Consider the following 14,697-nt stretch of genomic DNA (forward strand, 5'->3'; position numbering starts at 1 on the left):
ACTGGACTACTCTGTTTCTCTCCAGTCCTTCACACACGAAGCTAAATTGGGTACTGGCATATACAGGAGAATCTATACTTAAATTCAATAAGCAATGAGGATCCCTTGAAGAATTTGAGCAAGTGAGTAACATGGGAAGCATCTGGGAGCAGGGGTGAGGTCTCTTCGAGTAGTGAGATCTGGGAGGTCTCCAGCAGACCATTAAAAATTTAGATGTGGAGTTGAGGAGGGAAGTCCAGGTTACTACATCCTCACATCAAGAAATCATCTTCCCAGAAGAGACAGTTAAGGCTGGGAGGGCAGTTCAGCACCTAGAAGGTGTGAAGAGAAAGGAGGTCCAAAGGCAGAACCTTTCCCAGAGGCCATCCTCAGGAGCCCTAGGAAGGATTATGAAGCTGATGGGGGAGCCTGAGAAGTTAGTCACAAAGGTGGGTGACCTGGTAAAGGGCAGGAAAAGGAAGACAAGTGAAGGAACTTAAAAGAGAACACTCAAAGTGTTCTGCATGCCCAAGGAGAATGAGGACTAAGGAGATACCAGCAGGCTTAGAGCAGATGCATCTTCTCTACCACCACCTGCTTTTCCTCTCAGCCAGGTCTTCCTCCTGACACTGCCACTTCCCTCAGCCAGCCTATTCTCATCTTGCCCCACAGTCCTGTGCCACCGAAGCCTCTGTTAAATCCACTTCTATGCTCATTAGTCCTCATTCTGTTCCAGTTGCCCTTGCCTTTTTCCCTTAGTCATCCCTCTTCTGGACAACTTCAACGTGACACCAAATTAACCATCTCCTGGCCTCCAGGTGTTCCTTCTTGACCCCACCCTGCCCACTTCTGTCACAGGACTTTTCCTAAAGCAGGGCTTTAATCATAATATCCTCTTCCCAAAGACCCTTAATGACTCCCTATTACCTCCTGATTATAAAGGTCAAGCTCCTTACCATGGCAGTCAGAGCTCTTCCGGCTTAGCACTAGGGCATCTCCTAACGTCCTTATGTTGCAAACCAAGCTCCTTTCTCTGAAATTGCATTCATTACTCTTAGGGCACCCGCTGCATTCTGCCTTAGACCAGAGACAATTATTTCCCTTTCGGCAATGACACCGCACTTCCACTCCCACCCAGGAGTTGTGTGTGTCTCTCTTATACAACACTGGGTTTATTATACTCCTCTCTGTCATGTGAGTCCCACTCAGGCCACTCACGTGGGCTGGAGTGGAGTCTCTCCTAAAGAGGGTTTGGAAACTCATAGAGGAAACCTTATCCTGGAAGAAGACCTTGGCTCAGTAGCAGAGTGAACACCTTCCTTTCATGCCCTCTCTAGGGCTGCAGTTTGAAGAGTGTGGACATGTTGAGGGGGTCCCTGGGTGGTACAAACAGTCAGCACACTTGGCTGCTGACAGGAAGTCCATGCTGAGGCACCTTGGATAAAAAGCCTGGAGATCTACTTCTGAGAAATCAACCACTGAAATCCCTATGGAGTGCAGTTCTACTCTGTCACACATGCAGTCGTCATGAGTCAGTCAATTCCACAGTTTTTTTTTTGTTTTTTTGACGTGCTTGAGAGGGCTCCTGAATAATGCTGGCAGCCGCTAGGAGAAGCATGGAGCAGTTTCTCTCTGAGCCCTCAGAAGAAATTAATATGGCCAAGACCCTGAATTTGAACTTCTAGCTTACAAAACTGTGAGAAAATAAATTTCTGTTCTTTAAAGCCACCTGCTCTGTAGTATTTTGTTATGGCAGCCCTAGGAAACTAAGACATGCCCTCCACCAAGAAAGAAACCCACCCCCCTGTCCTGCATGGTGAGAAGTCACCCAAGAGGCTCCCAGCCCGGCCCTGGCATGAAACTATGTCTCTGGGTGGCCAAGGAGGCGGTCTGCTTCCCTTCTGGTAAGCGGGTTGGAAGAGTAGTTCCTACCAAAGCTAGGGATTCTGATCGTTAATGTGTGAGACTGGAAAAGAGACAGCCCCATAAATGAGGTCCCTTTTTCCATCCACACAGCTGTAATTTCAACATTCCCACCACAGAGTCCAGGACACTTCAAAGATCAATGCTTTATTTTCTCTAGCTCCAGTGTTATACAACTGTAGCAGCACATCAGAGATAAATTCCCCCCACATAAACACACATTTCTCCCCTTCTTCAAAGAGCTGGCAATTCAGAGGCCGAAACAATGATATTTACTATAGGCATTTAGGAAATAACACTGCCCTACCCCTATCACATACATTGTGCGTCTTGCAGATAGAAAGCAGCAGTACATTTGTATTTCACAGGCACAACCATCCTTAAATAAAGTTAAATAAAACCTCATTGGCATAGCAATGTGTTGGAGATGCGCCTTCAGGGAACTTTGGAGTACAGCACTTGGAATAAGACACAAACATTAAAAAAAAAAAGAAGAAACAGAAACCACACATAGGATGTAGGTCACTAAATTCAATCCAAAGTTAAGAAAACAGGAAGTCGTGATCTGAAGATTTATCCCATTTGAAAAAAAATTATTTTTAAGTACTAAAATGAAAGTAAAACTCTGATTTATAAGTGGCTGACCTTAAATCACGGTCTGAGGAGAAGAGCGAGCACACACACACACACATACCTGCTATTAAAAAGAGTATTGTACTCATGAAGATGACACAGGACTGGGCAATGTTTCATTCTGTTGTACCTGGGGTTGCCATGAGTCAGAGCTGACTTGACAACAACTAACAACAAAACGACTGTACTCATGTGGCACTGCTTGGCTGCAGATGTCACTCAAAAGGCAATAATAACCAAGTACACGCCATGATTATATGGTCATCGTTGGGGAGAGGAAAAGCATTTTCCTATTTAGCACCTCACAGCGTCAAAGTCACAATCAACAACTGGACTGCAGTCTGCATCAGACAATTCAAACTTCAGAGCTAAGACTAAGTGGAAAACTCACTCCTGCAAAATGAATGACCACTTATATCCATTTAGCGCTATACCGCTTCCAAAGTATCTTTAGATACAATACTCATTCAACCTCACAACCACCCAGGAGGCAGGCAGAGCAGTGGTGTCACCTATTCCACAGAAGATCGGTCCCTCGCCACACAGCAAGAGGGAAGCCAAGACCAGACCTTCTGACTCCCAGCCCACATAACTCTGAAATCCAGTTCCTGCCTCTCCTTCTTGTATGCCCCTAACAATGGTAGCTTTTCCAGACAAGTGAGCGTTTTCTTTTCTAGATACCATCTAAAGCAAAATCCTGAAACAAGGAAGATTTTGCAGCAGTGCAGCATCACCACATTTAAGTAGACTAAACGTGGGGTTGGATAATCTTTAAAAAATTTGATCTGACTTTTTCCTTTATTCCCAGAATGTAGCATTAGCCCAAGACATGAATGGAGGACAGGTATAAACCATTTTTAGCAGCAGCATGGTCTCCAGGGGCTTTTTGCATCCCAGAGGGGGACAGTGCATACTGCAACTGGTTTCCTCTGGGGCATGGGTCCAGGGTGGGGCTGCACAGCAGCCAGGCCCTGCTCATGGGGTGCATGTGGGAGGGACACCATGTGTCAGCACTCTCCTGTCCTTGATCTGAAAAAGGAAGTCAAATTACCTGTTGTTTTAATAAAATTTCTCGTAACTATTAGAACAGAAACAAAAACAAAAGCTACTGGAGGTACTGTGTGCATGGTCCCAAGACAAAAACTCTCCGAGTGCAACCTGAGCTCTACCCTGGAAGTAACACTACCCAAAGAGGCCCAGGCCTGAGCCTCAGCAAGATGCACGGCTTTGGCAGGGCCTGCAGCCGAAGGTCCTGGCCACCACGAACTTCCCCCACTCAAGCCCACCAAAATGAGAACACACAGGTGCTTCTTGCTCATTTTTAAAGACAGACTCTGGTGAGGGCTCATAAAAGGAAACTGATGTCATTCAGTCTTCCCATAGGCAGTGGTCTGGCAGCAATTCAGATGGCATAGCTAGAGGGAACAGGCTTATATTTTCTCTTAGGGATCATCTGACTTGGGACACACCATTTCAGAAAACAAAGCAGTTACGCCTTATGTTCTTAGGTGACATGGACCTAATGAGGCTGAACAATGGGTCCGAACGGTGCCCTTTTCCATGAGGGTCTGAGTCAGGCTTCAGCAATTAGGCCAAGGCTAAAGGGCCTGCTGGCTTCTGCCACTACACAGGTGAGAGGCTCTGTGACAGGGAAGTAATGATCAGGACAGGGCAGGGGTGTAGACGCACACCATAGATACGCTTACTATGTTTTAAAAACCCCGACTGTACAGGAAAACAAAAGAGGAGAGTTAGCCAAAGCACAGATAGGAAATGATGCCCGAAGTACCTCTGTTAAAGGTTGATGCAGAAATACATTAAGAATTAAGACAGGATTTATCCCAACTACCTGCACAACAAGTAGCCGAAGGATTGTATTTCAAGGTCTTAATAAGTGCCAACCCAGGAGACATGGGTTCATGTCATTCACAACCCAGGGAAGGCCTCCATAGGCACAAGACCAGTAACAATCATACTGGGGGCCAATGTCCTACAGCGTTACGGTTCTGCCACCCAGAGTGTGTGCGTGTGTGTATACAGAAGGACAGAACGCTCCAGGGCTTTATCTTCGGTCCTGGAATTTTTAGGGAGGACAAAAAGAAAAAGCACATGAAGGTGAGTGACTGAATAAAGGGCGGGGGGGGGGGACGGAAGAGAAGTAGCTGGAAGTAATACATCATTATTTTGATTTTTTTCAACGTACCCTTTTTTCTTTCATGAAAAGAGAAATTCAAAATATAAACTTAATATTTATTATTTTACATTCAAGTGAAACTCCCATCTGGGGGCTAAACAAATTTTAATCCAGTTACTCTGGTGCCTTTTTACTTAACCTGATGGAAGAATTTAGCCCTCTATTTTTTTTTTTAAACAGCTGTATATTCGCAGCTGTTAATACTATTTGTACACACGCACAGGCACACACCCGAATTCAAAAACTTCTACATAGAAAAATAAAGGATAAACATTATCCATCTATTTCATACTGTGTCCTGGAACTTTTATATACATAAAATTTGTCTTTAATGTTTTCAGTCACTGCACATGTTCTTCCCTCCTCTGTGTTCTAAGATTCTGGAGAGGAGACTGTGACAGTGAAGCAGAAAAGCTACATCCCTCGTCGGGAAGAAGAGAAAAAGTCATTTCTCCTCCCCTTGTAAGGTCTCTCCTCGACAAGCACCACCTCGCGCCTCCCTGTGGACAGCCTTTGGGTAGGCCGCCATCTCGTCCTCCCCCTTTTTCTAAGGCAGCAGGAAGCAGAAGGCCCATAGTGACCACCCTGCAAAAATAATCTTGGTGTGAGGACAAGGGAATGGAAGCAGGCAGGGAAAGCCTTGTAAAAATAAAAGATTCTGGAATCACTTCCCACTGTCTGTTCCTTTAGTATGGAGTTCGATTCTCCAGCTTGTGCTTCGTGAGGAAGTACTTGAAAAACTCATAGACGGACCAAGAAATGGCGGTGGATGGCATCTGGTAGATGACACGTGCCTGCACGCCTTTGAAGTAGCCGGGCAGGCCATTGAGCTGGTACACTGTCCGGAAAGCATTGGCCATGCCCGACAGGCGACCGCTGACGTTGGCCAGGGAGAGAGCCACATGTTCCTGAGTGTTGAGGAGGGTCTTACAGACGTCCAGGGGGGTGGTGGCAGCCGCAGCAATGGCCCCCGCCAGCCCTCCTGAGATAATGTGAGACTGCGGGTTGTACTCGCGATGAGGGTTGACCTGCTCCTGCAGGAACTCGTAGGTGATGAAATGGATGGACTGGAAGGGAATGTTCATGGTCAGCTGCGTGGTGTAACTCCGGTAGAAGGCCCCCAACCCCTCAGTCCTCCACACTGTCCGGATGCAGCTGAGGGCTGACCGGTGGGGCGAGTTGTACATCTGCATGCGTTGCTTCACAACTGTTGTCGGGCCATATAGCAGTCCAGACGGGCAGCAGGTGGTCAGTTGGTTCGGTTTGGCCCCACCCCCAGGTTGGGGTGAAATGAGAAGCCAAGCCATAAAGAGAAACAGCAAGTTAGATACACTGGTAATGGCCCCAAAGAGCTAGCACACACCCAGCCCCAGCAGGAGAAACCACCATGGGCTGGAGCCAGGCAACCCCATTTACAAACGTGTCTTGAGAACCTGGCCAGAAAGTTGGCTATCTCCCTAAGTCTTTTTTCTCTGCTTGAGCCTTGTTTAAGGTGGCCTGTAAACCTGGCAGCCACTTCAGGCTGGATTAGCTGGCCCAATCTGTCAGGTCCAGAGGCAGTAGCCTTTGGCCTCCCCTCTGTCCTCCTTGTCCCTAATTCATCTGCTGGGCTTGTTTACCCCCACCTACTTTGCATGGTCTGTACCTCTGACAGTGTTTTAAGTGTCTGTGTCACAGTACTCCCGGAAGAGACATTAGAATTGTGTCTGCCAAGGAGTTCAACCACAAACTCCAATGAAGACGCTGGCTTTGTTAATACAAAAGCAACTGGTGGTTCAAAGGCCATGAAGCAAGCAAGGGCAAACTGTGGTCACTTATGCTTAAAGTTTTAATGGTCCCTTCACACTGACAAATGAGTACATACAATGTGCTTTTCTTTAAAGAATTAAAGACCTGAAGTCAATAATAATGACAGGGAAAAGTGGGCGGGGGGGGGGGCGGGGGGCTGATTAGGGCCTCATTTTTGCTCTTTAAAAAAAAACAAAACCCATGGGCTTACTAGCCACCCACCAGGTCCCTGTATGAATCACCAAAAAAAAAAAAAAAAAAAGCCCATGATACGTAGTATGTAAGTGCATGTATCCATTTGGGGATTTTAAGTCTTTCATTGAACTACCCCCTAGAGGGCTTTCCCTCCCCCTGCCTACCTAAGAATACCTCTAACCAGTTAATTTTTTAGGATAATCTTTCCTGGCCCCAGAGCACATACTTGAATACCAAATTACAGGACAAAACATGGAGACCCAGGAAGACAGGCAAGTCTATCTGAGGAAGTCACATCTCTTTAGAAAGATGACAGGTATAAGATAAAATAGAACACAGGCTTTTTGAGCACTCCACTTTCTAAATAAAAAGTGTAAACAGTGTGAGTCCCTCCAGCAAATCTCACCCTGCAGATAAGAAAACCAAAGTGAAAGGAGTACCTTTCTTCACCTACACAACCTGGTAAACCCTCAGTCCCACAGAGAAAGGGACTCCTCTCCCCCCGCCTCCCAAGAGGATATCCCTTAAGGTCAGAATGCGCCCTTTGACTGCTAGGACATGGGGAGGCAGCTGAGAGCAAATACATTTTTAAAAGACAAAAACAGACGAACTTAAAACACAAGACTTAAAATGTTGAAACCTTTTATCTCCAATTCTCCCTTCTGGCAAGGGACCATTTTCAGATGGAGGGGAAAGGTGGAGAGAGATCCACATCTCACCTAAAGCCACCATCAGACAGAGAATAACCCAGCTTAAAACATGCCCAGTACCAGCTCCACAAGATCCTCACTATTCAGACCCGAGTCGGCTAAGGACACCAGGGTATGTAAAAAGCCAACTCAAGTCTTCATAGCTGGCATTTGCTTCATAATAATCCAGAAATTTAAAAAAAGAGAGAGAGAAAAAAAAAGATAATATGGGGGATCACCAAAACAATATGGCAAAGTGTTAATTTTTGAAGCAACATAAGGGATGCATGGAGGCTCACAATATTATTCTCTCTACATGTATATTTTTATGTATATATGCTTGAATTTTCCACAATAAGAAGTTCACTTTTTTTTTTTAAGTGAACTAAACACTGTTCTGCTGTGTATATTCTCAGCCACAACAAAAAATTTAGAAGTGAACTAAACACAAGCCCTAAGAATGGCCTTTGAAGGGTTCTTCCTAAATTTGCTAGTTTTGATAAAGGTTAACAAGGACCAGAAATGTGTGTGTGACCCCCACCCTCAGAGATTCTGATTCCCTGGTCTGGGGCCAGGCCTGAGAATCTGCATTTCTAACAGGCTCCCAGGCGATGCTGATGCTGCTGGTCTGAACCAGACGTTGAGTAGCACTATTTTGGAGAACAAGAAAATCACAAAGCTTGAACACTCATGTCCCTTCTTCAGGCCTTTAATAACACAATAAAGAATTTTCCTGCTTGTTCCAACTGGGGGGCCAGGAGTCCCCTTCCCACCACCTCTTGTTCTGCCCCTTTGCACATCCCCTACTGCCCCTCCCTGGGACCATGAAACATTACCTTCTGCTGGATTCATTACCGCATCGTGGAGCAGGGTGGCCATACTCCCAGCTATCCCTGCAAAACAAACTCCATAAAATTACCCTCTGGAATCTGATGTTCTGAGGAAGTTCCTGGAACCTAAAATCAGACAGAAGCCTGGACCTGGCTTTCTAAGAAGCAAAACTGACTACCAACTCCACCCAGGTGAGTGGTGACTAAACAATAATGAAAACACTAGATAAAAAATGGGGAACATTAACACAGACACGGTTACCCACATTTTAATATATTGCATGACCCTTCATTTACTTTTTTTATAGTCAACTCTTGGAAATGGCTAGACCTGCTTAAGTTGTATGGCACCCCCAAATCCCCCTTATGGCTTTTTTTACTATCTAGATTTTAATTCCTTCTCATCCCTTGCCCTTGTCTACAGATTAACTGGCTCTGCTCTTAAACGGGGTGGGGGGGGGGGCGGGGATTAAGCAGGAATATGTACAAGGCTGAGGGGGAGGGGAAATCTTTTAAGAAAATTTCCTTAGTAAAATACGAGCAATTTTTAAGAAGATAGGCAAGGAAAGGGGAAGTCTGAAAGACCTGCATATGGCAGATTTCCGTGGTAAGTTTGTAAAAACATGACTTGCTTGGGAGATGGCAGACGCCACCTGGGAGTCTCATCTGGCCTGGCTTCAAGAGTCAGGAACCTTTAGAAGCCTGAAGGTGGCCTGGGATTTTACTTTGGTTTTGGGTTTCCTCCCTCTGTGGTGACACTGCCAAGTGATTAAAATGACCACTGAATAGTGGGAAGCTCACGAGGGAGAGCAGGGTAACTCTTCAGGAATGCGTACGTCCCTCCTCGCCCAGGCACACTTATAATTACCCCCAAGAAAGATTAAAACCAACCAGAGCATACACAGAATGTGGCAGAAACAACTGGGCAGAGCCTGGTAGAAACTAGGTTATGTCAAACTCCATGCAATGGATGCAGTGACCAAAGAGCTAAACTATTACATAAGGCAATTTCACCAAAAGGAAATCCCCCCACCCCCAAGCCGGCAACGTGACATGAACTGGGGTATGGCATCACAGTATGGCTCCTCATGACCATCTCACTAAATGCAATGAATGGCCAAATTAAATGACTTGCAAACCAGCCAGATGTATGTATTATTACCAAGGTTTGCCGGTGGAAGGGGTGTTTTTGGTTTTCTCTGAATGGAACAAAAAGAGAAGAGAAAAAAGTTGTTGCTGGTCACGTCTACTCCATTCTTGAAAAATCAATTTTGTCAAAATAAGCACCCCTTTGCTGCTACCCATATTCCCATCCCATACCCAGACAAAAAGCAGCAAAAGCCAAACCCACCCAAGAGGAAAGAACAACCACTCTGCCCGCCCTAGTAAAGCGTGCCTTATGTAAGAGCTGTGCGCAAACTCACAACCCCCAACCGCCCGTCCCTCTCCCTCACAACAACAAAACTATTTCAGCCCTTGCTCGCAGGGAGATGCAACTCAGACAAACAGAAGAGAACCAGGGTAAAATTCCCAAATCCCCGGAAGCTTAAGGTGGGAAAGGTCGTCTGTGCTGGAGCAAATCCTTTGTCAGCCATAAAACTTCTTGACCTTTTAAAGTTTAGTTAGATCTTGACGTTGCAGAGACCTGTTGTACCAGTTTTTAAATAGTCTCAAAGAAGCTGTCCAGATAACTTTTTTTCTGAATCCAGCATTCAAAAGTTTTGTTTCTATTCAGGGTTTTTCCTATGTCTGATCATTAATCGCTTTTGAATGTTTAAAAAAAAAAAAAAACCCACACAACAAGAAAAACTGAAACACCTCTGTCACCAATTTCCCCAGGCTTCAGAAAGTGAAGGAGGGGAATGGAAAAAAGTGTGTGTGTGTGTGTATTTGGGTGGGCACACACACACAACGCTAGAGTTCTTTATTCATAAGCAAGCCGAAGACGAGGCGTTAGGCTGCTGGGTCACAGGGAAGAAGAGCACCCTGGGGAAGGGTCTGTTGAAGAAGAGAGCTTTCTAACTCCAGACAAATGCTTTCAAAATACCATTGGCTAGGTGGCTGTTTCCTTGGTGGTGGAAAACGTCATTTAAAGTCCTTTTCATGTTCTCATAGCAGGCAAAATACATGGCGTGGGCAGGCCCCGCGCCTGTCACCATCACGTTGATGCCTCGCAACGGCCTCCAGAAGCCTTCAGTCCGAACAATTTTCTTCAGGGCTCCATATACACTTGTGTACTGGGCTTTGGGATCTGGATGCAGACTCTGCATTCGTGTCTGGAGAAGGGGGAGAAGAGAAAACAATAAAATAGGTGTTAATGAGGTCAGTAAAGAGAGAAGGGGGGGCCCAGAAGGGAGAGGGAGGAAATAGATCATCTTCATAGCTTTAAGGATTTCTTAAGGAGCCCTAATGGCACAGTAGTTAAGCACTCGGCTGGTAACCCGAAGGCTGGTGGTTTGCACCCACTACCAGTTCCTTGGGAGACAGATGTGGCAGCTCTACTCTGTCCTGTAGCATTGCTATGAGTCAGAACTGACACAACAGCAATGGGTTTGTGTTTTTTAAGGATTTCTTGGTGAAGTAAAAGTTTTCATTCTATCCCTTCTGTAGTAGTCTCCAGCCCCCCTCTCCCCCTCCACACACACATATACAGACATTCACATAGATCTCACTAAGCTGGGGTAGGGGGCTGAAGGGGGGTGGGCAGGATTTGGCGTAGGGAGGCCTTGCCCTACCATTTGCAAGCTGGGGGCCTCTAATGAATCCTGTAAACTCTTTTGAGTCACAGAAGCTTTAACTTGTTAGCTGAAGACCAGGGAGTGGGGGCTGCAGGATTGCTGCAAGCATCAAATGAAAGAATGCATGTCAAAACCCTTAGTAAACTCAGAGCCCTAGAGAAATACCCGAATTGTTATCGTGCAGTTCCCACTCTGGTCCCAAAGTCTTCTCCATCCTCACTTATCTGAAACCTCCTGCTTAGCTCCTACCACGAAATCTCCCCAGAACCCTCTAGCCCTCATGCCTCTATGGGGCAGTCCTACTCTGTACTACAGGGTCATTATGAGTCAGAATCGACTCAATGGCAGTGAATTTTTTGGTGGTGGTGGTGTTATTACTATCATTAAGGGATTCATCAAGAGGCTAAATGAAGGTTAAGTAATGCAGTTCCAATATAAAATATGTAAGCTCCATGAAGGCAGGTTGCATCTGTCTTATTCACCGAAGATCCCCAATGCCTAGGACGGTGTCTAACTCCCAGTGGGAGCCCAGCAAATACTTGTGGAATGAAATGATGAACAAACAAACAAACACAACTTAGAATTCCAACCGGGGTAAGGGGGTACTGTCTCTTAGCCTACCTTTCCTACATACAAGCCATGCTTTCTGGGACTTATCTGTCCTTCCTATTGTTCTTTATCTAGATCTTTCCCTATAGATAAAAAGTCCACATTTCACTGCATTTTTCAAGCCCAGGGTCTGTCCTGCTGAACCACAAGCACAGCAGAGGCAGCCTGTCTCTAAGGGTCTAACTTGGGTCCATCAACAAGGGGTGGCTCATGCCAGTCACACTGCCAGAGGAGAGGCCACCAAGTCTTACTCCTGGACCGCCTCCTCCTTTCCTGGCTTCCAGCCTGGGGCAAGGTGTCATCTTGTTCCCAACAGGGTTTAAGACCAGTCTCTAGTACAAGGTCTTCATTGGGGCCTAAGAGGCAGAAATAAAAGATCCCCAAGCAAGTACGGCTGGCAGTGTGAGAAAACCTACAGAACCCTGAACCAGGAGTTGAAAGACTGCATTCTGACCTGACTCTGGCTCCAACTAGAGCCAAATGTCCTCAGCTAAGAAATCTCGCTTCTCTGGTCCCCACTGTCCTCAAATGGAAAATGAAGGGGAGGCTCACAGCAGTGGTCCCTAAACTCGGCTGATTATCACAATCACCTGGGAACTGTTTAAAACTACCAATCCACGGGCACCACCCCAACATCCACTGATTGAAAACCTTTAATTCTCCAGATGATTCTGATCATCACTTAGTTTGGAAAACCACTAACTGGCCATTTGGGCTGGTTTCAGCTCAAACACTTTGTAATAACATTCTCCATCTGGCCTTGGCAGTAATGCGATGATTCATCTTTGGTTACTGAGTGGGGAGTGGTTAGGGGGGACAGTGGGCGAAGGAGAAGGAGGCAGGGGCAGGAAATAGTGGGGTATGTGGTGACAAGGCTTTGAAGCCAGCCAAACAGACATCAATCTGAATTCCAGTCAGGGACCTCGAACAGGTTCCTCAATTTTGGAGCCTGGTTGTTCTCATCTGTGGTAATACCTCAGAGAGCTGCTGGGAAGATTGAGGGAGATAATCATGTAGAACACCTGGCACTGGTTGGCAGTAAATAATTACCGGTCTCCTCTTCTCCCCTACCCTCCATATATGTGAAGTCATCTGGAAGGCCTCTCCTTCACAAATCTGTCAGCCAGAGACTTACAAGGAAAATGTAAGATTGATTTCTCAACGTCCCCCTCTCCTTTTTTTATATTAGAGGCGGGGCAGTTGAAGAGGGGCAAATATTACTGAACCAAAACATACAACCCTCTTATGGAAAAGAAAATGACCACTGAATATCACTGTGCCCTTGGTGGATTTCTCTGTCCCTGGGGAGTGGTCTACTCAAGGATAGGCCACATTTAATGATGCCTGGCCAGTCAGCATCTTGGAGCCCCCGGTTGAGACAGAGACAGGTGGCTGGTGAGTGCAGAGACGAGCCTGTCAAGACCTTTTGGGCCCACCACAGCCACACTGGCAAAATTTGGGACCAGGGCCTCTTCTGTCCCACAGCAACTTCACTTGTGCAATCTGTCCACACAGAGCACCCACTTGGGGTCAGGCACTGGGGTACTGAGAGGAAAAGATGACAACGGAAAGGACGATGAGGACGGAAACAGGGACTTACGTGACGATACAAGAGAAATATAGCATGGACTACCGGGCGGGCCAAAAAGTTGTTCAGAGAGGGGACCTGGAGTACTGAATGCTGCACCAGGGGTCAGAGCCAATGTTATAGGAGCTTCCTCAGAAGAGAGGCAGATGGAGGCCGAAGGCGGGTGGAGAAGAAGTGGGGCAGCAGTGGCCAGAACCAGAGACTTCATCAGCTTAGTCTCTTTTTCTGGGGACTCTGCCTGTAAAATGTAAAGAATGAGGGCTGGGCATTTTCTATGTACCTTGTGGACCAGAGAAAGAGAAAAGTGGGGTGAGGGTGTGGAGAAGAAAAAAGAAAATGAATGAACAGGATGCAGAGAGGACAGACTTAAAAAAAAAAAAAAGACAACGGAGACAGAATTTCACCAACTTTTCACAAATGGCTTTTCTTGTCGGGAATTCATTTCTTGCTCTCAGGGTCTGGCTGCATTCCTCCCCCATTTCCATATAATAAATTTCCATATTTTGTATTTTAATTCTCCTGGCTTGGAAATTCATAATGTACATGGGCCTATTAAAGTCTTCTGGAAGCCCTCCAGGAAAGAAGCCTGTTTAACTTAGTTTGAAGGCCCCTCTTAAGCTTCTTTGGCAAGGGAAGGCTTTTTCATTTGATAACTAGTTACTCCTTGCTGAAGACACTTTGGAAAACACTGCTGCAGCCAATGGTGAACCCTGAGGTGGGAAGTGCACCAGTCAGCTCTGGGTGTCTGACCCTTTCAGCACTCTGCACTGGAGTTTCCAGGGCAAGGCCTGAACTGGGGCATGGTACATCATCAGGGTGGCCCTGTCTTGCATATGACTCAGGGTCACTTCACACCAACTAGTGCAATTTGGCTCACTTTCAAAGAGGCTGGAATGGGGAAAGTACACTGGCCCAGAAATCAGGAAACTGTCACTCGCTGTGTGACCCAGAGCAAGCCCCCTCCAGCTCTAGAATTGCAATCCTAGAGGAAGACTCTGTGTCAAACAAAGATTGTGATACAAACTCTGTATCTTCATTTAGCTGGCTCCATGAACTCCCAGCAAGCCCAGAATGGAGTGAGGGGTCAGTCCTTTACTTAAATTCTCACCTAAGAGAACAAAACAGGAAAAGCCTGTATTGTTTACCTGTGCTTTTACTGAGGGGAGGAGGGAGGAGATGGAGTGGAAAATGTGTGTTCTGTCCCACGTGAGCTTTTCATTCTTACTCACGGGATCATATAACGTGAGCCCTTGAGGAGAGAATTCATCTAGCCCAGCACCTGCCTCTTCAGATGAGAACCTGGGGCCCCCGGAGGGAAAGGACTTACCCAAGATCACATGGATAAGGAGTCATCACAGATGAGATCTCACACCAGAAAAGAGAAAGCTGAGCCTGATAGGAGGCGTCAGGCCTCCCTGAGGGTCCCGCTGGGGATCTCCCGGCCCACCCCTGGCCCCTGCAGCATCTCTCAGCCAGTCTTCTTACCAGACCCGGAGACAGCTGGCAATTCCCAACTCTCCTTTCTCAATTT

At 46.4% G+C, this 14,697-nt stretch overlaps 1 protein-coding gene across 3 annotated transcripts in view; it reads right to left on the minus strand.

Annotated features, from left to right (window-relative positions):
• Positions 1 to 2,033: 2,033 nt before the first annotated feature.
• Positions 2,034 to 14,697, minus strand: part of SLC25A37 (solute carrier family 25 member 37) — a 44,273-nt gene continuing 31,609 nt past the window's right edge. Inside the window, exons 2-4 of one of the 3 annotated variants that reach the window (XM_049865367.1) lie at positions 10,279 to 10,507; positions 8,238 to 8,294; positions 2,034 to 5,936 (exon numbers count right to left, since the gene is read on the minus strand). In XM_049865367.1, the coding sequence (XP_049721324.1) occupies positions 5,416 to 5,936; positions 8,238 to 8,294; positions 10,279 to 10,507 (807 nt within the window). In that variant the 3' untranslated portion in view covers positions 2,034 to 5,415. Of the gene's footprint in view, positions 5,937 to 8,237; positions 8,295 to 9,393; positions 10,252 to 10,278; positions 10,508 to 14,697 lie in introns of those variants that run through there. The other 2 variants (XM_049865369.1, XM_049865368.1) reach the window with 2 other exon arrangements.

The sequence above is a fragment of the Elephas maximus genome, chromosome 22, assembly GCF_024166365.1.
Source record: "Elephas maximus indicus isolate mEleMax1 chromosome 22, mEleMax1 primary haplotype, whole genome shotgun sequence".
NCBI lineage: Eukaryota > Metazoa > Chordata > Mammalia > Proboscidea > Elephantidae > Elephas > Elephas maximus.